General features: G+C 32.4%; 2 protein-coding genes across 3 annotated transcripts; both read left to right on the top strand.

The window, feature by feature from the left end:
- The first annotated feature begins 17095 nt into the window (after positions 1-17095).
- Positions 17096-18802, top strand: LOC113852446 (spermidine coumaroyl-CoA acyltransferase). The gene is made up of 2 exons (XM_027482722.1): positions 17096-18034; positions 18150-18802. Exons 1-2 carry the CDS (start codon positions 17226-17228, stop codon positions 18676-18678), a joined length of 1338 nt encoding a protein of 445 aa, XP_027338523.1. The 5' UTR covers positions 17096-17225; the 3' UTR covers positions 18679-18802.
- A 1035-nt stretch (positions 18803-19837) lies between these two features.
- On the top strand, positions 19838-22427 carry LOC113865820 (magnesium-chelatase subunit ChlI, chloroplastic). Of its 2 annotated transcripts, none has more exons than XM_027500596.1 (3): positions 19838-20071; positions 20285-20394; positions 20768-22427. In XM_027500596.1, exons 1-3 carry the CDS (start codon positions 19963-19965, stop codon positions 21818-21820), a joined length of 1272 nt encoding a protein of 423 aa, XP_027356397.1. In that variant the 5' UTR covers positions 19838-19962; the 3' UTR covers positions 21821-22427. The 2 variants fall into 2 exon arrangements, with proteins under 2 accessions (XP_027356397.1, XP_027356404.1); XM_027500603.1 differs by having other exon boundaries at positions 19894-20071; positions 20774-22427.
- Positions 22428-24471: the final 2044 nt, after the last annotated feature.

The raw sequence follows: 24471 nt of genomic DNA, 5'->3' as shown, positions 1-24471 counted from the left end.
CCTTTGTCATATGAGAATGAAACAATAAGGCTCTAGTTACATTAAGAATATGATTGTGCTTCCTTTCAACAATAGAGTTCTGTTGTGGAGTCTCCACACAAGAAGTTTGGTGCAAGATGCCATGCTTAGCATATGCAGGATGCATAACAAATTCAGTTTCATTATTTGATATAATACATTTGATTCTTTTACCAAATTGTGTATAAACTATATTTATAAAATTCTCAATAAGATCTCTAGTTTCACTCTTAGATTTCATGAGAAAAATTCAAACATGTCTTGAATAATCATCTATCACAGATAAGAAATATTTATGGCCATGCATTGAAGGAACAGAAATTAGACCCCAAATGTCCATATGTACAAGTTCAAAAGAAATATTTTACTATGACTAATGGGAAAAGGGAGTTTGGTTTGTTTGGCAAAATGACAAAAATTGCAAACTGTATTGGAATTGAATTGAACATAAGAAAAATATTTGTTCACATGATGTAAAACCTTATGAGAAGGATGCCCAAGGCAATAATGCCACAAATCAAAATTACTAATAGTGTTCAATACATGTTTCTCATTAAAAGAATGCAGAGCAAGAACAACAGTTACAATAGGCTTATTAGGATGCTATAATAGGTATAAATTGTTTTGTACTTTAGCTTGTCCAATCATCCTCGAAATAGTTATATCCTGTATGACACAAGAGGATTTACCAAATATTAGGATATGATTTAAAGATGTTGTTAACCTTTGAACAAAAATAAGATTGAATTGAAAGTTAGGAATAAAAAGAACATGATCAAGATAGAAATTATCAGTAAAAGAAACTGTCCCAGAAAATCCAGCATGTATAATAGTGCCATTAGGGAGTTTAACTTGCATAGGGTTTATAGAATAATAGCTAATGTAATTATCTAAACAGTTAGTCACATGATCAGTGGCTCCAGTGTCTAAAATCCAAGCACTGGGGCCAAGAAGATTACCTTTCTCAGCAAAGGATTGATGAATCTTACCCTCATCAGATTTATTATAAGAAATTTGATTTATCATATGATCTGGACCTTGTAAATTACTTGTTTTGAGGATTTTCATGATCTGTGCATATTGGTCAGATGTGATATTACTCAGTGATTCCTTTTACTCACTATTCTGATTAGTAGTATCTTGATTTTGTGAAATCTGACCCATGGAGAAAGAATTGATAGATGAACCAGTGTTTTTGTTCTTGAATTTAAAGTCATGCTTAAAGTAGCATGTTTCCACAGTATGATTCTCCTTACCATAAAAGTTACAAACCTTGGTCATTCCACTTATAGATCCTTTGGAATTGTTTTTGCCTCTTCCACGGCCACTTTGGTAGTTATTTCTACCACCTGTAGTTCCTCTCCAATTAGAACCATTCCCCATGATAGTGAAAAAAATATTGGACTCTACCATCATAGGATTCTCAAATTGCCTTTCTTGATGGAGAATCAAGGAGAAGACTTTGTTGATTGATGGAAGGGATTCTATGATTAGTATTTGGCTTCTTACATGGGCATATTGATCGTTTAATCCTTTTAGAAAACATATAACATGTTTTAAATCTCTATATTGCTTAAAGGTTTTTATGATGTTGCAAGTGCATTGGGCTCCACAGGTATAAGAAGAAATTGGTCTCAATGATTCCAATTCTTCCCATAGAATCTTTAAATCAGTGTGATAGGAAGAGATAGAACGTTCACCTTGCTTGATTGAATGCAATTCTTGAACTAAATCTGAAACCCTAAAATGGTTCCTTTTTACAAATCTGTCTTTCAAATCCTCCCATAGCTCATGTGCATTATCAATGTAGACAATGCTCTGTGCGATTTGTGGTGACACGGTTTTGGTGATCCATCCTACTGCAAGATTGTTTGACCTTTCTCATGCATCATAAAGTGGATCGGTCTTCTTTGTTTCTTTGATGAAGCCATCAATGAACTTGTGTTTATTCTTTGAAAGGAGCGCTGGCTTGATGTTTTTGCTCCAGAGATAATAATTGGTTCCATTGAGTTGCGGCATAGAGATGATTGCTCCTATGTTTTCACCAGAATGCATATAGTATGGGCTATTGAGGTTTTGAGATTCATCTTCTTGCGGCCAACAGTCTCATGGCTTCTTGCGGCCAACACTGTTTCTCACTTGTTGCATAAATACAGATTTGGTTGTTTTTGGTTTCTTATCTTGTCTTACTAGAATCTCTATTTTTTGGGTTAAAATCACATTGTCCATTCATTTTTTTTATCTCCTGCTTTGATTTCTTATAAATCAGATTATGATTAAATTTTTTGTTACTAAAAAACTGATTAAATGCTACCCCAAAATCCCAAATTTAAGGAGAATAGTTTTCTACATGCATTGTATGAAATGCAATGCATTTATTTTGGATTTTCTATCTTTCTAAAAGTTAAAATTCATTCTGTGTATGAATTTGGATACCATCATAATGATGGAGCTAATTTGGAAGTTTATTTGCAAGAAACACTGAATAGATAAGTATGTTTCAATTCCATTTAACCATCAAAGACAACCTAATTATTTAAATTTTATATTTTTTATTTAAAGTTGAATAAAATTAATTTTAATATTGTTTTAAATTATTAGCTGTAATTATAATATGTGATAAAATTAAACTTAATCAGAAATATTTATTAAGATATGCATTTTTTATATTAAAAAGTATATAAAAAATATTGTAAACCAAACAAACTCTATATCTTAGAAAGTAGATTTATCTTACTAAAAAGTTAAATTAAAATTATGTTCTTCAAGTAGCTTTTTTAATTTGATAAATAATTATTTCATTTTGCATTACAGATATTGAATGTTGTGCTATGGTGTGTTATAAAATTTGTTAGCCCGTAAAGCCTTGATTCTAACCTTAACCCATAGGATTTTTTGGCCCACAGAACTTTGGACTGAGATTCTCTCATATTTTGGCGCGAACTGGACTGTTTAGTCAACCAAAATTTTGTATTTTCGCTTAAGCAAATTTTTTTTACTTAAACGAAAATGCAAAATCAACATGATAGGACGTTCAGTTACAAGAGAGAATCTAGGTCCCAAAACTTTTTATTTGTTGAGCTTTTTGGCCCATGGGGCTATAAAGTCCTAACCTACATGGATGGACCAGGGGTAGGGTTGAATAAATTGGACTTTTTTAACCGTTTTAATTGTAGGTATATGCTTAGTTTGGGCTTCTTTATATTATTGGTTGTGCTTTTGTATTGTCTTTCCAACATACTACAAATACTTCTTTGTCATTGTCATTGAGGAGTAGCAAAAGGGGAAAATATGACTGATTCCTTAGTTTGCACTTTGCAACCATTTGACTTATTTGAATTAACAAAAATGCTGTTGTTTTCAAATATGGAAGTTTATAGTACGTATCCCGAAGCTAATAAAAATTAGATCTAGATATTGGATCTTGACAGAAGTAAGACCGTTTTCTTTTTCAAATTGGTGTGTATATATTCCTTTTCAAAAGTAATATAATATGATAGTTTTATGTTGTTGAGTTATTCTATTATAATAGTTTAAAATTTTATCTTGAATCAAGTAAGGAGTTAAGAATTGTTATACAATTTTTTATTTAAATATAATTTATATTTTATTCATCTCAAACACTAAAAATAAAAACATAATATTATCTATTTTATTATGCAGATATACATCAACCACGTGAATAAGAGTTTTTATCTTTCTCTTACATATATTATATTATCTATCTCAGTCTCATATCATTTCCTTATCCTGTTGTCTTAATTACACGAGTATAAGCGCACTGTCATAACTCTTGCATGGTCTTCGTTTACTTCGTGCAATACCGTAATTTATTAATTAAAAAAAGAAATTACATAAAAAAATTCTACCAGGCCACGAGGCCAAAGCCCGAAGGCTACAACATGGGCTTGATTTAATTTCTGCCTGCAGAAAAAAATCTCTCCCGGGCTTGATCAATGATGCTTTGGGTCTGGTCCCTCAGGACTGAGTCTTACAGGCATACGTGGACTTTCTTGTAATTCTGAGATCCATCTCCTCAGACTAGCATGGGCTCCAAAACCTGAATCTAGGGATGCATCGCCCATCAAATTCGTTGAAGTTCTGAGTGGACGAGATTTGCATGAGGAAAACGAGAGGAACACGAGCATAAGGCACAGCCAAAACCATGGTTTGGGTTTCTGCATTTTCATGCACGGATCTTAATAATCGATATGATGAAGTGTTTCTATCTATGATAATGTAAGAGGGGGTTCAAAGGATATATATAGCAAGCCAGCCAGAGAAAGTGAGTGTGAGCATGCAACAAAATAAGACAATATTTTACACTCACTCGAGCAAAATTCCAAGGTCTCATAAACTCAGCTCAAATAATTTTGCTTGCGTTATCCAGTAATGGAGCCGTTTGGTATTTTGGTGACTCACTAAATACTAGGACGCAACACCAATTCGCTTGCTCTAAAGGCAAATCTATGTTCTATGTATTGCTTCCACAGCCTCTATATCTTAATTCTTATGCATAACTTGAGCAATCTTCAAAATTGCCGTAACCAGTCTTCACCTTCTTCCTATTGGCTCATGCTGACCCCTCCAAAGTTCGAAAAAAGTTCCCTACTTTGTCATTTATGTGAGCCTATCTAACTTTCCAAACATGCATTCCGACGTAATGGAATAGGGGCGCGCGTTCAACTTACCCAGTATGCGCCGTAAAACAGTATTATAGTAAAGTTCACGAATTCTTAATTATTAGTTTTATTAACTAATATTAAACTAGAACAACTTATTAGCGTTTAATTCATTTGTTCAATAATTATATTTTATGTATTTAATTAACTGTTTTGTATTCTATATATTATATTTTGCTGATGAAAAAAAGAGAGTAAGACACACTTAAGCTGTAATACTAAAAGGAATACTATTTTGAGTGAAGTACTTGTTGGTTTAAGCTTTAGTATCGACGTATTTAATTGAGAACAAAACTAATAGTAACACTGTTTAGTTTAAAATTTTTTAAAAATAATTTAGATTATAAAAAAAATGAGAAATTATATAAAATTTGAAGTTATTTAATATGAAAAATAACAAAAAAGTAGCTTTTTCTTTAAATAGACAAATGTGCGCCTGATAAACCAAAAATAAAAAATAAAATTGTCTAGTGTGTGCAAAATCTTGAATGTCAAACTATATCTATCGATGCAGTCATATAGTACATAGAATCGATGTCAAAATTGCTTGATTTAACAATTTTTGGGGTTCTCTGCGCATGCATTGAGAAAAAGTTCCTCTACTTTAATTATGACAAAGGAATCCTCTTTGGGGCTTTTCAATTTGCTGCCAGTGATCATTGCAATTCATTAGACTTAATTTCTTTCTCTCGTTCCAGCTCATATACTTTGAACAAACTTTATGTATTGATTACATTTGCAATTATATAATAAGTTGATAAGCTGTTTCAAGTTTCCACTAACGGTGCGTGAAGTATGCATGACGTTCTACTGGATCCGAGAACAACTGGCAGAGAAATTAAATAATTTTCTAAAGAAAGAAAGAGGAAGGAAGGAGAAAAAAAAATTGACGTAAAATGGTTAATCTGATTGATAGAAGTTGGGGAAAAATATTTTAAAAATATTATATAAATTATATAACTCGCTTATATTTTTGGGGTTCAAAAGTACCATATAACATACTTGTGTACTTTGACCTTTATATAAAAAATTAAATATATTTTTTATTTTAAAAATATATACTATTTTTATTTTGATTCTTATAATTTTTTATTTTTTATATTGTTAAAAGTGTTAATTTAAGGTTTTAACAACTGTTAAATAATTAGTTGACTAACTTAAATGTCACCTTATGTCTAACTATTTTTTTTATATTACTTTTTTATAGGGACGTAACAAAAAAAATACTAAAATGATAATTTTAAAATATAAAAATTAAAACAAAATAAAATAATATAAAGAGTAAAATAAAATACATAGAATAAAACATATTTAATCTTATTAAAAATGACAAATTCTAACATTTTTACAAGAGTTCCAATTATGAAATTAAAAGTAAATTTTTATATTGAAGATATAATAATATGGTTTTTAAATTTTAATAATTTTTAACATAATAATTTAGCCTATAACTCTAAAACGAATGATGAGTAAATAGAAAAGTTTTTATTGACAACAAAAGGATGATGTAGTGTCATAGCAGTGTTATAGGAGATAGAAAAATAGGATAGAAATAAAAATATTTTGACAAAGTGAATGTTCTCCATGATATTTATTGATTGAATATAGATGATATATATATACAATTGCTAATAAATGGTTTCTTATAAAATAGCTAAATTCATATAAATTAGTTATTCACACCCCTGTTATACGTCTTGACACAAATTTGAGTTGATTATATTATCTAATTATTGTTATTCTTAAAATTACTACTACATTATAGTTATTCTCTAACTGCCCCTCTCAAACGAGTGGGTGATGATATCACACCGAGTTTGTCTCGAAGCAAGTTAAAATGTGAGTGAAAGAGTGCTTTTGTCAAACAGTCTGCTGTTTGGTCTGCAGAGGGCACATATGCTATGACAATTTGGCCTTGCAGCACTTGATCTCGAATGTAGTGTATATCAACTTCAATGTGTTTCGTTCTGCTGTGTAATACGAGGTTAGAGGCTAATGCCTTAGCACTTAGATTGTCACACCAAAGAACTAGCTTTCTAAATAATGGTATCTCAACTTCTTGTAGCAGGGATTGAATCCAAGTGGTTTTTGCTATCAAGTCTGCCAAAGCCCTCTATTCTAATTCTGTGGTTGAGGGTGCCACAACCTTTTGCTTCCTAGATGCCCATGCAACTAGTGTTTCACCAAGGAAAACACAGTCCCTAGCCGTTGACTTCATATCATCAGTACTGATGGCCCAATCTGCATCAGAGAAGCTTGACAAATCCAAATCTGTTGAAATTTTGATGTGCAAGCCATGATTCAAGGTTCCCCGAAAGTAGCGAAGGACTCTTTTCACTCCCTACCAATGCTCAATGGTTGGAGTACTTATGAATTGATAGAGTTTATTAACTGAATATGAGATGTCAGGTCGAGTATTAGTTAAATATTGGAGTGCACCAATGGCTTGCTTATACATAGTTAGATTCTTCAAGGGCTCTCCATCTGCATTAAATTTTCTCCCATTAACCATAAGAGTTGGGCATGGGGCAGCATTTTCTAAATTAAATTTTCTCAACAAATCTGAAATATATTTGACCTATTTTAGAAACATTCCACTATCATCTCTTTGCACCTCTATTCCAAGAAAATAATGTAGTTGCCCAAGATCCTTCAGTGCAAACACTACATTGAGCTGCTTAACAAATGCTTTCAAGAAATTGGAATTGCTTCCAGTCATAATAATATCATCTACATAGATCACAAAAAGATTATATGATCTTTACCCTTGAAGAAGAAAAGTGATGGGTCACTTCTAGTGTTTTGAAACTCCCATTCAAGTAATGCACCTTTGAGTCATCAAACCATGCCCTTGGAGCCTGTTTTAACCCGTATATTGCCTTGGTGAGTTTATATATGTGTTATGGCTTTATTGGATCTGCAAATCCTTTAGGTTGATTGTTTGGAGGGCAAGTGTACCCACCGAGAAGTAATACAAGGTTCTTAAATTAAGTTTCCAAAATATCGTCCCATAAGAATTGATTTTCAATTACTAAGAGTTTCCTAATTCAATTGTTTAAGCTTAAAAAAGATACGAGATTAATTAAAAACAAGAATTTATAAAATAAATTATAAAACTAAGAGTAAGGAACACAAAGCACGTCTTGGTTACACTTATCAGAGAAAAACCTAGGGCGTATGGGTATTCTCATTCAATCATTTCTGTTATTTTGCTGTTTTAGATCTAAACCCGAATTCCTTGTGATTACTAATCATTCATATGAATACTATTAATATTCACTGGTCATGCAATATTAATATTCTTTTCTCTAAGTTAATATCCCCAATGGTCATGCAAGTTATCAATTTAGAGAAAGCCTAAGGAACCTATGAATTTGTTAATTCAATAACGATTAGAAGAGAAAGATTGGTTTGGTCTACCTAATCTTTCATCTCGTTTTATCCTATGAATCTATTAATTAATGGAAGTAAGATCGTCTGACGATGTAATTAATTAGGGTTTAAGAGTGAGAAGCGATAGGATAAATTTTAATCACGGAACATAATTCGAATTAAGATTCAAACATCAAAATCTCATAAAATCATAAACAATAATTTCCATAGCCCTAGCTATGGATTTAGTTACTCATGTAAAAAGAAAGAACTAAAACAATCAATAACATATCTATAATGAAGAGATATTAGCAAACTAGAAATAAGATGAATCTTCAGTCTTCAAGTATGGTCACATGAAGTAAGTTTCTACCAAGAGTATGTTGAGAATCTGTGCAAGAGAGGCAAAAAACGATCAAAAACTCGAAAGACTAAGGTTGTGCGTAAATTGGTGTCCAAAAAAAGAGTCTCTAACGATCCTCTCTTCCCCTATTTATAGAATTTTAACTCCTTTTAAAATTGCTAAGATTGAAGTTTCGCAAATGAGCACGGCCGTGCACATAATTCAGCATGGCCGTGCATTACGTCGAAGCACCCTGTGTTATACTGGGTGTGCTTATTTCTAAGAGGCTTTTAACCCCATCCATTTGGGCGCAAAATGCATCAAAACTCACTTCCACCTCTTTTCTACCAAACTGCGCAAACAATATATAAATTTGTGTAAAATCTCAATAAAGTAAGGGTTAGATATAAATATACAGTTGTAAAATATAGCCAAATTATAAACTTATCATTGATGCATGTAAACAGTTTCCTTAAGGTGTCCATTTAGAAAAACATTATTTATGTCCATTTGCCTAATATCCTAATTGAAATGTACAGCTATGGCTAGGATGATTCTTACAGTATTGATCTTGATAACTGGACTGAAAGTCTCCTCATATTATATGCTTGCTATTTGCTAGAACCCTTTCGCAAGCAACCTTGCTTTTCTCCTCTCAAGAGTACCATCTGTCTTGTACTTAGTTTTGAAGACCCATTTTGAATCAATAACATTTTTCTGTCCTTGAGACGACTAGAGTCTAGGTGTCATTTGAAATAAGTAACTTGAATTCAGAGTGCATAGCTGCTCTCCATTCTGGTTTTTGCAGGGCTTCCTCAATTGTTTCTAGTTCTTTTTCTTCTTTCATCTTCTCGGTAGATCCTATACAGGGGTGTTTTGCCTTGTGAATGTCAGCTTTGCTCCTTGTACACATCCTTTGTGTGTTAATAGGATGAGTTTTTGTTTCATTTAGTGCATCACTTGAGGTTGCTGCCACATCATTGTTGCTCTCTTCTACCATAATTCTGAGTGTGGTGTTTGATCCTTCCTCCTCATTTGTTTGATCTCTAACTGAAATTACACTGATCAATGAGCTTTGTACATTGTTGTCCTACTGACTAGCATGTTGTTGTGGGCTGTTGTTAAAATTATCAGGATAAATTTGCTAATCAACATTTGTTTCCTGGCCATTGCTAGTACCTGTAGATGGAAAAGGGTAAAAGAAAGAAGCCAGTTTAGTTAGGACATCAGCAGGCTTCTTTGTATTTAGAAAACCATCATGGAAAGGGAAGCAATCTTTATTGAAAACCACATGTCTTGAGACAAACACGCTTCTGTTCAAGTTCATATACTTATACCTTTTATGTGAGCTGTCATAGCCAAGGAAAACACATCTGGTAGTGTGAAACTGTAACTTGTGCCTGTTATATAGCTTAAGATAGGGATAACATGCACAACCAAAGGGTTTTAGTGTATTGTAGTTAGGCTCCTTGCAAAAGAGGAGTGAATAAGGGTTTTGTTTTCCAATCGTAGGTGTTAGCAATCTGTTAATTAAGTATATTGTAGTAGAGAATGCTTCCCACCAATAGTATAATGACATTTTTGCTTGTGCTATCAAGGTTAAACCAAGTTCTACTATATGCCTATGCTTTCTTTCTGCTCTACCATTTTGTTGTGAGGTGTAGGGGCATGATATTCTTAACTGAATACCAGATTATTGGGCCAATTTTTGAACACCTTTGTACTCTCCACCACCATCACATTGAATCATTTTAATCTTTTTATCAAATTGATTTTCAATTAAAGCTTAATCTGAGCAAAGGCTTGTAACACATCAGATTTTTGCTTAAAAGGAAAAATCTAAAGGAATCTACTAAAATCATCCAGAAAGTGCACATAACATTTAAAACCAGAAATTGAATTTATTGGAGTTGGATCCCATACATCTGTATGAATTAATTCAAGTGCTTCTTTGGCATGAAATGTAGAGGTCCTAAAGGGTAAGAGACATGACTTTCTAAACTGACAAGCTTCACAAAAACTAAATTGATCACTTGATGGAACTTTGATTTTGCAGGCTTTCAATACCTCATCCAGAGCTTTGCTACTAGGGTGACCAAGCTTCCTATGCCAGCTCTCTTTAATAGAAATGAAGACTCTTGGGTTTGAATTCGGCTAAGAGAGACCTTTTGAGAGCTGGTACAAGCCATCCTTAATTCTCCCTTCTAGTAGAATTTTCCCTGTCAAGTTGTCCTTCATAAAACATTGAGTGGCATCAAACTCAACAATAGTATTATTATCAGCAGCAAGTCTGGAAATAGTTAACAAATTTTTTGTGATGTCAGGCACATAGAGAATGTCATGCAAATTAAGTTGTTTCTGACTAGTATTCATAGTGGCAGTACCATATGCTAAAATACTTAATTTATCACCATTACCAACTATCAGATTCTGCTTACCATCATGTTCAGCATATTCTTGAAGCTGATCAAAATCATGAGTGACACGATTTGAAGCACCATTGTCAAAGTACTAGTTGGAATCTCGAACTGAGTTAGGTGATGCAATGAAAAATTTGTATTTTTCTGCCCTTTCCTCAGAATGCCCCATATAAGATTTATCAAAACAGTAGAAACAATGAATAACTATGTGTCCAACCTTACCACAGACTTGACATATTGGTTTATCTCCGGTCTTTTCTCTTCCTCTTCTACCTCTTGATCCTTTTTTATTTAAGCCTCTCTATCCTTCTTGAATATAGGATCTGCCTCCTCTGAAGTTGGCTTTAGTGGCCACATTGGCTGAAGGATTCAGGTTGAGACTAGAAAAGCTATTCAGTTGTTCTAACCCATTTTTGAAGTTTAAGAGTTGGGCCTACAAGTCAACCCACGTTAGACCAGCTTTATCAGATAATTGAACCACTATTGTATTATAGTCAAAGTCTAGGCCAGCAAGGATTTGAATAATTAAATTTGATGTTGGGATTGCACTTCCTGCAAGCTTGAGATTATCTGATAGTGTCTTCATTTTGATGAGATAGTCCTCTATCTTCATTGAGCCTTTTCTGCAGCTATGAAATTCAGACTTCAATAAAGTGACTCAAGACTTGGTATGCGCATCAGTCAGGCTTTGAGCTTCCTCCCAAAGTTCCTTGGATGTCTCACAGTGTAGTAGTTTTGTTGCAGTATCTTCTTTCATGGACTTGAACATCCACCCCAAGAGCTGCTGATCATTTGTTATCCACTCCTCATAATTGGGATTCGCCTTTTTGTTGTTTCCTTCGGTTATGAATTTTTCTGGACATTTGTTGGTTCCAAGGATGTATCCATCCATCTTAGCACCTCTGATCAGTGGCAGTGCCAGTGACTTCCATATGAGAAAATTGTCTCTATCCAGCTTGACAGAGCACATGGGAAGAGAGATCTTCTATGTTGAATTTGCAATGGCCTCCATTGGATCGTTTGAGTGCTTAGTAGAGCTTTGAAGCTCTTGATACCAATATAGAAAAACAGGACAAAAATAAAAATATTTTGAAGAAGTGAATGCTTTTCGTGATATTCATCGATTGAGTATAGAGGGTATATATACACAATTGCTAATAAATGGTTTCCTATAAAATAGCTAAATTCCTATAAATTAGCTATTCACATAATTGGCATATGTCTTGTCACAGATTTGATTTGATTACATTATCTAATTATTGTTATTCTTAAAATAACTACTACATTATAGTTATTCTCTAACTAGTCTAACAACTAACATCACATTTTGGTACCAAGCGATGGTGCATATATCTCTCGTCTTGAAACTGGCAATTGACAAACTTGCATCACATCTCTGCATCATTTTGTCCAAAGCTCTCCCAATTGTCTGGAAGCTTTGAAGCTCTGTCTCATTTTTATCGATCAACTAATGCCTTCACATGCATAAAAAACTTGCAGAGTGATTGTAAAACCGTATAAATTTATTTTAAGAAAGAAAAAGAAAACAACAAATATATTTAAATAGTTAAATTATATAATGTTAAAGTTATAAAACAAAGTAAAATCACACGTATAAAATTAAATATTCAAATTGAAGTTAAAAATTTTAAATAAAAACAGTAAGTTATGATTTTTAAATCTTTGACCCTTTAACATCTTCATCATTTTTATAATTATCCAAGTCTTTGAAATTGTTTAAATTTTAACTTTTTCATATTTGATGCTTTTATCTCTTAAAAAATTGTTGTTCAAGCAATGTCTTTTATTTATATATTATCCGTTATTCATTTATCATTAGATTAAATATCTTGAAAGAGAATGATAAAATTTCTTTTTATTTGTTTATTTTTTAACTTTGTATTGTTCATTACATAAATTCAGTTATTCGTTTTTTTATGTAATTAAATTCTTTTCTTTGTATGAATTTAGAAATATTCTAAACAAATAAAAGTTAAAAATTATATATAAAAAAACTCATAATTTTATTTACCATTTCAAATGATTTTCAATTTTGTTTACGTCTAAAAGAGCTTCAAGTCAAGCTAAGAACATGAATTGCAAACATTTTTACCTTTAGACATTCATTCCCATAGTAGTCTCACCATATTTCAAGAAACATAATATTCTTATTTAATTTTGCATCATCAAGATCAAAAAGACTTTGAGCATAATGAAATTTAGGAAACTAATTATGAATCATATTTTTTACAATTGAGTCATTTACCATCTTTGCCAAACAATTATATAAGCTTGTTTAACCTCAAAATCATCATCTCCAAACTCAAGATCATAGTTAAAATTGAGAGTGAGGTAATGTGTAGTTGCATGTAGAAACTAATGGAGTTGATTATCTTATCTTTCATCAATAGTTTTTTATATAGATTCATAACTACAAATAAATGTAAAAACTACATACAAGACAATTAGGCATAGTCTTATATTAAAGAATTAAACAAAAATTAATAAATCTTAAGTGAAGAAAAAATAATAATATTTACCTTTTTTAACATATTTAAAGTTAAGTTTTATCTTTGGTCAATCCATTGCATCACAAATGAAACATATAACATGTTTTTTTTCCCCTAAATCCACCAAACAAAGGACAAATATAAGAGGAACATCACCCTTAATACATATAACTATATTCTTCTACAATTGACTATCTAAAACCATATTTTGCAATTTCCTCCCATCTTAAGAAGATATAAACTTGGTTGTTTTCCAATCGTTTGAGTTAAACATACTGATCAATGTTGCTTTGTCATCCATGATACATGATAATGTCAAATATGCAGTGACAAATTGTGTCACACTAAACCTAAAATATTTTTCCTGTAAAAAACCTCTTCAATATGCTAATGTGGTGTTCTTTCTTCCTTTTTGAATAGTTACTTGATGCACCTTCAATTTTTTTTTTCAAAATTTTCTTATATCAAATCAATATAATGGACAACACAAAGAGTCTAATATGAATTCTTTCTTTTCTCTATTAACATTTCTCTTGCTATTTTGTAATTTGGAGCATTATATGTACTTGCACCACATTTTGCTCTCCAACAAATTCCACAACAACATTTAATATCTTGGAAACTTTTCCATTATTTTAGAAATGTCAAAAGTATCTAATGATAGAAAAAATTGTTCCCTTTGGATTATTCACACAAAAAGTTACAAATTGGACATTTTTTCTTGTATGTCCGTCCATTTGACATAATCGAGCAATATTTATAATGTTTGTTGATTTTCATGACTTTATCCCTCTTTATATGATTTTCTATTTCAACTATCTCACCTAAAATTATTAAGACCCTTTTTTGCCACATTACAATCTAAAAAAAACTATCATTATGATTTTGATCCATCAACTTAAGACATTCTATAAGAAAAAAATTTGCAAATTTTCAAGTCAATAATCATTCAATATTTTGTTCACATTCCACAAAGAGCAAATTTGTAAATTTACTCACTTGAGTAACAGAATAATGGAGTAGTGATATGAGGGAGGTATTGCACTTCACTTTTTTTTCTTCCGAGTTTGAAAGTTATGTTCTTTTTGCACATGCATTTTGCTCTTTGTTTGTTGTAAGAAGCGCTTAGGATGTGCACTTTGCTCTCTATTCATTGCAAGAAGTTCGGTTTTGTTCACACTTTGTAGTTTGTTGCACAACATCGTTGATTGCTGGCAAAAATAAAGAAGGAAAGAGATATGACATTGTTTGGGGAAAGGAAAATTTTTTAAGTTACAAAGGTTCTTATCAAACTTCTATGGTAGTACATAGACTATGTTTTTATGGTGAGAAACACACCTAGAAGATTGGTGGTATGGACAAATTTTTTGACTAAAATCAAAGAGAACCCCAGGTTCCTACACCTTAATGAGTCATGGACCTGTGAAAATATTTAAGTCTTAAAATATTATCGAAGGAACTACTTTTTGACACATTTCTATAAAGACCATCAAAAGAGCTTCATTTTTTGGTCGAAAAGACATTTCGAGAAATTTTGGAGGGTCGTAAAAAGAGCTTCATTTTTTGTCGAAAAAAAACCCTACATTTCAAAGAGTTTTGAAGAGTCGGAAAAGGAGAGAAACCTTAATTTTTATCGAAAAGAGGGTTGCATTTCAAGGAATTTTGGGAATTCTTGAGTCTTAGATTGAAAACATTCAAAACTAGTCGAAAAAAAGGATAGAACTCACGGATTCTCACTAAAACTCATTGAAATAGAAATTGACAATAAAGTTATTCTAAGTCCAAGAGACATGGTGAAACTTTAAAAGTGGAGAAACATATCAAAAGAACTACAAGGTTTGAAGAGACTATCAAAGCAGTAATTACCAGCAGTTACCATCAGTTGAAAGTTAGAGACATGAAAAATCAATCGTAGGCAACAACGGTTATGAAGAAGGAACAATCACAAGCAGCTAAGGATAATGAGCGGTAGTGGTTGAAAACAAGTATGTGCAGAAGATAGTTATCAAGAGACCTACAAAGAAAGGAAAGCGGTTAAGATGCATCTGCTTATAAATAGTACCAAACTTTTGGCACCAAACACTAATACCTAAAATTCTTTATACGCTGAAATTCTGCACCGAGTAAGACATCAACGACCAAAATATTCATGACTGTTGTTATTCACTATGAAAGTCATACGTTACATTTATGCAATTTTTTTCATGCAATTTAATTCACTTTTAGTTTGTTTCTATAATCCTTTACCTTCATTTTAATATTGTTTTATTATCCTTCTATTTTTGTTTTAATTATTTACTTTATGATGTCGATTTCACTATTGCATTAATGACACACTTAAAAGAATTTAAAAATAATTTAAAATTTAATCTCATATTGTTTTTAAATTTATTTATTTATCAATTACAATTTTCACCGTAAACAAATGTGCATGACAAAAACGAGGGAGATTCTGATATTTGTGTACAACAAAAATGACTTATCTAAAATAAGATACGATTTGAATACGAAGGAAGGAAAAATGGAGTTGCAGACATGATAGAGACTATAAAAGTTCCGAACATGACGGTTATTACAAAGGCATGTTAGATGAGGTGAGAGCTTTCTTGAGTGATTTCAATCTATACCACAAAAGGAATAACCCTAAGAGAATGTTTCCAAAGAGGATTTTTGGGAGAACGGAAGAATAAAATTTATATTTTAAATAAATATATTTAAAATCAATATTTTTTTAAATTAAAAATATAAAATATATTTATCATCATAATTAATATATAATTTTTTAATTTAAAATTTAAAAATATGTCATCTTTTCTTTCTTCGCCAAAGTACCCCTCTCAATCATATATTAAAAAACAAGGTCAAAATGTAATCATTGTGCTAGAAAAAAACTTTCTTTTGGAACTCATAAACTCGCTTTCGAATTCACTATTCTATCCGAGTTTATGGGAGTTCAATCGAGTTTATCTGATAGCGATTTCATTATTGTTCTAAGATGTTTTTACAACAATCATGTTTCGTAAAACGAGTGAAAAAATTGAAAAAAACAACGTAAAATTTCACAAGCTATATGCCTTGTAAACTATATATAATTATATTTTGTTCTTCAGTCATTATTGTCTGCAAGCAAAATTTTCAAACAATTTTTTTAACTTGAACACAAATTTTATTAAAATTTGTTCCTTAGTCAATTTATTTTAATAAGTTTTTTACATAGTTTATTCAAATAATTTTTAATTTAAATTTATAAGTTTTATATCTTAAATTATGATACAAAATTCTTATACAATAAAAATTTATTTAAAATATTTAATTAAATTGTTATCTAAATACTTACATATAATATATTTATTTTTATTAAAAATCATTAAATCTAATGCGTGGATACATTAAACATTATAAAATAAAATTTAATTATAATTCTTTAAGGGATTTTCACATATCAAAGTTTAAAATTTAACTCAATAATCCACAATAATATTAAATATAGATATTTTATTAAAATATAATACTTCAAAATATAAACTTAAATTTTAATATTCTATTAAATATTTTAGATACATATTAAAAAGTTTAATTTAATACTTCCAAAAAATAAATAAAGTTAACCTTACTCTTAGTCTCCTTGCAAACGATGAACCTCCATAAAAATTAACATTGTTGATTCCATTGAATGGGTATTGTGGATAGCGAATAGTAGGTTGGTGAGATCATGGGATGCAGCATGCACCACGTCTTTCCATCTCTCTTTCTCTCTGAGTTTGGTAAGAGACAGAGACTTTAACGTTGACAACACACAATAAAATGGTGTTGCTAAAAGCAAACCAAAAAAAGAACACAGACACAGAACAGAAGCAACAACTATACCCATCAACGAACCATGCATAAAATTAGAACTTCAGAACGCACTCTAATCTTTCCTTCTCACCCTCCCTTCCTCCATGATCATCCCCTCTCTCTCTCACACCTAGACACCGATCGTAATCTCCACCTCACTTTCCGCTACCTTCGCGCTTACGTTTCCAACGCCACAACCTCCCGCAACCCCTTCCACGTCATCTCTTCTTCCCTCTCCCAAGCCCTCCCTCACTTCTATCCCCTCGCCGCCACGCTTCGCCGCCGCCAAAATGACCGCCGCCTCGAAATCTGGTGCGCCGCCGGCCAAGGCGTTCCCCTTATTCACGCCGCCGCAGATTTCACCCTCGACTCGGTGAACTTCCTTGACGACCCGGCATCCATTTTCGTGGAGCAGTTGGTGCCCGACCCGGGACCCGAAGAGGGAATGGAGCACCCGTGCATGCTTCAGGTGACGGTGTTCAAGTGCGGCGGCTTCACTCTCGGCGCGGCCATGCACCACGCGCTCTGCGACGGCATGGGCGGGACTCTGTTCTTCAACGCGGTGGCTGAGTTGGCTCGCGGGTCGACCCGGATAACGGTTGACCCAGTTTGGGATCGCGAGAGGTTGCTGGGTCCCAGGTACCCGCCCCGAGTGGACTCGCCGTTGATAAGGGAGTTTCTGCGTTTGGAGAAGGGGTTTTCACCGTACGAACAAGACATTGGTGAGGTGGTGAGAGAGTGCTTCCATGTGAGGGATGAGCGCTTGGACGAGTTCAAGAGATCCTTGTTGGAACAATGTGGGTCCAATTTCACCACTTTTGAGGCTCTCGGTGCTTACATTTGGAGGTCCAAGTAAGTCAATTTTAATCTTAGGGGGAAAATAATAGAATGAAATATATTATTAATTCAGTTAATGTAATAACTTATGATTGTCCCTTGTTTGTGACCGTGCTAATTGCTAAGACAGGGTGAGGGCCTCGGGATTGGAGGCTCATGAGAAGGTTAAATTTGCATACTCAATTAATATTCGGAGACTAATGAAGCCATCGCTACCTGCTGGCTATTGGGGTAATGGTTGTGTTCCAATGTATGTGCAGCTGAGTGTAAATGATTTGATAGAGAGACCCATTTGGGAAATAGCAGAGTTAATAAAAAAGAGTAAAAGTAATGTTACTGATGAGTATGTTCGGTCTTTCATCGATTATCAAGAGTTGCATTTTGGCGATGAAATCACGGCTGGGAAAGGGGTGAGTGGGTTCACTGATTGGAGGCACTTGGGCCATTCAACTGTGGACTTTGGGTGGGGAGGCCCAGTTACCGTTTTTCCGCTTGGAAGGAACTTGCTTGGGAGTGTTGAGCCTTGCTTCTTTTTGCCTTATTCAACGGCCAGTGCCGTGAAGAAGGAAGGGTTCAAGGTTTTGGTGACTTTGGCTCTGGCTGCGTTGCCTGCTTTCAGAGAAGACATGCGAGTGTTTTGCCAGGACCCGACCATGTAAACTAATAAAGATGATACATTTTGTCAATCACAGGCTGTCTAAAACTCTATAAAGGTTTATGATGTGTAAACTTTTAAAATGATTTTAAAAAAGATTATGATAATGGAAAAATTGGGTGATTTTTCTTAAATATATGAGCTTTTGTCTTGCTTAACGCTTAACATGAGTGAAGTTGTAATTAGCATGAAAGGTAACTCTAGTAAGGCTGATTTGGCGAGATGTTTGCAGGTAAGGTTTTGAAGGTCTAATTCCTGCCTCCTAATTAGCTTGGAACTTGGATGTTGTTGCTGTGGGGTCTGATGTTATTCATCTGAAAGCTCATTTCTTGTTTGAGTTTTGCCTGCAGCAAAGAACATTAATAATTATGTTTTTCATTCTTAAAAACGAAAAATATGTAAGATTTTTGTAACAAAGTATTTTAATTTCTGTTAATGCAATGAATTTTAATATAAAAAGGTTCTCTCATCAACTCTCAATTTCTCATGAGTTGATGAGGGAGAAAAATATAAATGGCGGTATATGTTAAGGGTGTGTTGAGAAATATAGTTTAATTAAGTAATTAATAAATTTTGAAGTAGGGAGTGTTTAATCTAATTTATTTTGATTTTTTCCCCTGAAAAAATTATACCGAACAAAATAAAAAAATAAAAAAGAGCTTTTGAAAAACATTATTTTCATTGAGAAAAATTGAAAAAAGAACTTTGAAAATGCTAATTTTAGGAATTAATAGTTTTTTATTCTAAAATCTTAAAATTTAAAAATATATTATTAAAGAAGTTTAAACGTAAGATATCTTATAAGCATAATAAATATAGAATTTCCAAATTGCGTTAATTTTAAATTCAAAATTTTTTTACCTTAACTTTAAAATGAATTTAAAGTTCTAAAAATTCGTATAAAATATTACCTTAATGCAACAAACAATCATAATTATTAATCTGAATATTTATTAAGGATAATTATTTGTTTTAAAAAGTTTTTAAAAGTTTAAAATAAATTAATACAAAACCACGCAACAATAAAATGTAATATAGAAATTAAATAATAAAAAAAAGAAACTACCCTTATGCGAAGATTAACGGGGCAAGAAATACATGCTTTTTTTTTTCTTTCAATTTAACTACTAAATTATAAATCCGGAACGGAAGAGAGAGAAAGAACGAAAATCTATCTATCTTCTTATCCGGAGTTTGGGAAGCCAATAGGAAGCGTGCCAACTGCCATGAATTGTGAATAAAAAACAAACCACACAACCTCTCCATACCATTCTTCTCTTCTTCGGTCATGGCGTCCACTCTCGGCACTTCTTCGATTGCATTTGCTGCTATTCCTTCACGTTACCTCTCTTCCCTTTCTCATAAGCCCTCCATTCATACTCTCTCTCTTACTTCAGGTACATTGCTGTGCAAAATCTTTGTCTTTTCCTTTCTTCTTTTTTCTTTAAATTTGGCGTTTTGGGAGGGTATGCGAGAGACCCAATTCATCTCTGTTGTTTCTTTATGCTTAAGTTATGAAATTTTTTTGTCTGTAACTGGAAATGGAAGGTGGGTCCTAATGGACATTATGTGATTGTTAGTATCTATGTCGTGTGGTTGTGGCTATGCAGGGCAGAGCTCTGGGCGGAAGTTTTGTGGAGGAATTGGAATTCATGGCATTAAGGGAAGGTCTCAGTTCTCAGTTGCCAGTGTTGCCACTGAAGTGAACGCTGTAGAACAGGTAGGTAAGGGATATTTCATTTTTGAGGTCTTGTTTTCTTTCGTTGTCTTTGCCATTGCATTAGGTAGGGACACTAGATTGTAGTACACCCCATTTTTTTGTTGATTCATTTGCCACGAATTTTTGGCAAATTATAGATTGAAGGCACAACAAGTTTTAGACCGTATTGTGATATTTCTAACTTGCAAGGTGAAAATTAGAGGAATGATATGAGTCCATATTTGAACTTATATTGTGTCCAATTACCTAGTTTAGTTTCAGATTTCTTAGAAAATTAGAAACAAAGGATTCTGACCTTTACATTTTGACTCCTTTTCTTTGGTGCATGTATGTGTGTGATATCTTTCTAACTCTATAAACTTTTCGTATCCAGGCTCAGAATATTACTTCTAAAGAAAGCCAGAGGCCGGTCTACCCGTTTTCTGCCATAGTTGGACAGGATGAGATGAAGCTTTGCCTTCTCCTTAATGTGATTGATCCTAAGATTGGAGGTGTGATGATCATGGGGGATAGGGGAACAGGGAAATCCACAACAGTTAGGTCATTGGTTGATTTACTTCCTGAAATTGAGGTTGTTGCTGGTGATCCATATAACTCAGACCCGCAAGATCCAGAATTCATGGGTGCTGAAGTGAGAGAGCGTGTACTGAATGGAGAGCAACTTGCTGTTGTCTTAACCAAAATTAACATGGTTGATTTGCCATTGGGAGCCACAGAAGATAGAGTGTGTGGAACAATTGATATTGAAAAGGCCTTGACTGAGGGTGTCAAAGCATTTGAGCCTGGGCTATTGGCTAAGGCCAATAGAGGAATACTATATGTTGATGAAGTTAATCTTTTGGATGATCACTTGGTTGATGTGTTGCTGGATTCTGCAGCATCAGGTTGGAACACAGTGGAGAGAGAGGGTATTTCTATCTCACATCCTGCTAGGTTTATCCTAATTGGCTCAGGCAACCCTGAAGAAGGAGAACTCAGGCCACAGTTGCTAGATAGGTTTGGAATGCATGCTCAAGTTGGAACTGTTAGGGATGCTGAGCTGAGAGTGAAGATTGTGGAGGAGAGAGCTCGGTTTGACCAAAATCCAAAGGAATTCCGAGATTCTTACAAAGCTGAGCAAGAGAAGCTCCAGAATCAAATTTCCTCAGCAAGGAGTGTTCTTTCTTCTGTTCAAATTGATCAAGATCTCAAAGTGAAAATTTCCAAGGTTTGTGCAGAGTTGAATGTGGATGGATTAAGAGGAGACATAGTAACAAATAGAGCTGCAAAAGCTCTTGCTGCTTTGAAGGGAAGAGACAAAGTAAGTGCAGAAGATATTGCTACTGTCATCCCTAACTGCTTGAGACACCGTCTTAGAAAGGATCCCTTAGAGTCAATAGACTCGGGTTTACTTGTCACTGAAAAATTTTATGAGGTCTTCAGCTGAGTGTTATAGATATAACATGGTCTGTTGCTGAGGTATTTGATAAGGATATAACTATTTCATTATTTACATTTTATCTTAACCTTTTCTATGGGGATACTTAATATCCTTAGACACGAGTAAGATTCATGGATTCCTTATACACGTGGGGAACTCCAAGCCTTTTTTAACGTGAAGAGTCGTTCTCTATTTTCTTCTACTTCTCCATTTGTAGCCTATTAGAGTAACTCAGCCCCTAACAGTCATTACTCCATTGCAAACAAAATTGATGAAAACTAGGATCTGGATCTTCTCCTGATGGGGCGAGAACTCAACTTTCTAGTTTATTTTTGAATCTATCCCATTAATGTTTTGAGAGTTGAGATTTCGCTTATGTGGAATAAGATAAGCGAATCTATCTCTTCCTTTGCTGCTGTAACTGTAACTGTAACTTCCGTTAAAAATCAGTGCTATGTTCTGAGGTTCCCTCAAAACAATAGATTTCACATCGTACAATTGCATACATATCTAAGATAAGTTGATGGTAATGATGAGTGGTCATAAGCAAATCAAGATCCCAACATTGAACGGAAGACGTTTATTTTCTTTGGTACTTTGATTTGAAAATAGAGCAAATTGAAAAAAAAAAAAAAAAAAAAACCTAATGGGTGTAACACTTGTAGAACTAATTATTGCACATCAGATTTCTCTGTTTGTACTCAAAGAAAGAATATTCTTGCAGCTATTGCTCTTTTTCTGCTCGCAAACAAATACTCTCTAAGCTAAAGCAGCTTCTTTAGTACTACCAAGAGGAAAAAATCAACATCACCATCACAGGTCACAGTCTCGGCTTTTCCTTGGCCATTCTCAGTGCTTATGAAATTGTTGCCCTGTTAATTCCCTTAAACGAATAGCTAAGCAAAAAATTTTGCTTTTTGCGTGTTTTTTTTTTTTTTGTAATTTTTATAAGATTCACTTAAGCGTATCTCAATTTGTTTAGATGAAAATGGAACTAAGCTGTCCAATTTTTGCCACAAAAAAGATGATATTGATCTTGAATATTTGTTTGCCGTTTGCCCACCTCTAAGATTCTACTTTTTCTAAGGTGTTAAATCGAGTTTGGCTTACTTAAGAAAATGTTACTTTGATTAGTCATGGAACACAAGACACACCAACATATTAAGTGTGAACGAGCACCTTAAATAAACAGTTAACGTATCTAATGAAATACAATAAATAATTAATAAATAATTTTTTTTTGTTAAAAGCTAAATGATAACTATGTGAGTTAATATATTATATGACTCAAATAAATTAGTAAGATGTTCTGCAATAATGTATTTTAGAATTTATAATATTTATATTTTAATCTTTAATAAATTTTGTAAGTTAAGGATATCAAAACAATAGATATTTAAAACATATTCTTAAAAAAAAATTTGAAAGAAAATATCTTCTAAAAATATAATTATAACAATTTCAAGGTGAATTTTTTTTTCATTCACATTAAATTCAACTCTATTATCTCAAATTCATTTCCTTTCATCTTTGTTGCTAAAGCTAGTTTAAACATTTTTTGTGTTTTTAACAATTAGTTTAATAGATTTAGTAATTGTGGTTGACATTTAAGTAAAATAGATATATAAGAAAATAGATCAAATAGAATCAAATAATCATTTTTTGAAATAGTGTCGTAGAATTTTTTACTTATTCCATGCAAACATCTTTATCAAATTTAACAACCTAAATAACCATACTATTTTTTTATTATTATTTATTATACTTTGAATTATAATTATTGTAAGTGGAACCAATTAAATTTGAAAATATCATATACTCATCCCAATTCTTTTAGCAAACAATAACTTGGCTAAATTGGAACAAGGGGTAATAACTAAAGAGATGTAGTTGAATATTAAAAAATGTAAAAAAATTATTTTCTGTAATTTTCGCTTAAGCTATTATTTTTTTCTTAAGATAAAATTGTAGGATTCTTGTGTATGCACAATTTACTTAAGTCAGATAAATTTTACTTAACCTAATATTTTCGCTTAAGAGAATTTATTATTGCTTAAGCAATATTAAGCTTTTTTTTTTTTTTTTACTATAACTTTCACTTAAGCAAGGTTGAAATGCATCAAGCAAAATTTGCAAATATTATGCTAAGCATATGTGACCAATGTACAAAGAGGGCATGAGAAATATTTAAAATCATATTGAATAATTTATCAATGTAAAAAAATTTATTTTCATGATAAATTGAGATTATGAGAGTGAATGTGAAAATTTTAATTCTGAACATCATGAACTACATACATAGGAATTTGTAGTGAACCTTAAAAATTTAAAATGACATTTAATATTCTATTAATTCAAATATTATTTTTTATTATAAATTAAAATTGCATCATGTGAAACTTATAAGTCTTAAAATTACCACACAATTACCTGATTCATAAAAGATTTGTATGAAAAAGATAAAAAAATTACTATCAATACAATCCTATAAAAATTTTAAATAAAAAGTTGAGGTTTAAAGAATAATTTTGTAAATTCTTATAAAAAATTAAATTATTAATATATAAAAACTAGTATTATTAAGTAAAGTTAAAATATTTGAACGGTTAATTTTTTAAAAATATATCTAATAATTTAAACATGTTAATTCACTTATA

The sequence above is a fragment of the Abrus precatorius genome, unplaced genomic scaffold, assembly GCF_003935025.1.
Source record: "Abrus precatorius isolate BTA unplaced genomic scaffold, Abrus_2018 Scaffold10, whole genome shotgun sequence".
Classification (NCBI taxonomy): Eukaryota; Viridiplantae; Streptophyta; class Magnoliopsida; order Fabales; family Fabaceae; genus Abrus; species Abrus precatorius.
Note: the sequence above shows the minus strand (reverse complement) of the source record. Positions and strands in the feature narration are given on the sequence as shown.

Excerpts from the sequence above, each read along its gene's own strand:
- LOC113852446 (XM_027482722.1), top strand. The coding sequence starts at position 17,226 with ATGCATAAAATTAGAACTTCAGAACGCACTCTAATCTTTCCTTCTCAC. Across the intron at positions 18,035-18,149 it reads GCTTACATTTGGAGGTCCAA|GGTGAGGGCCTCGGGATTGG; the intron begins GTAAGTCAATTT and ends TTGCTAAGACAG.
- LOC113865820 (XM_027500596.1), top strand. The coding sequence starts at position 19,963 with ATGGCGTCCACTCTCGGCACTTCTTCGATTGCATTTGCTGCTATTCCT. Across the intron at positions 20,072-20,284 it reads TACTCTCTCTCTTACTTCAG|GGCAGAGCTCTGGGCGGAAG; the intron begins GTACATTGCTGT and ends GTGGCTATGCAG. Across the intron at positions 20,395-20,767 it reads AAGTGAACGCTGTAGAACAG|GCTCAGAATATTACTTCTAA; the intron begins GTAGGTAAGGGA and ends TTTCGTATCCAG.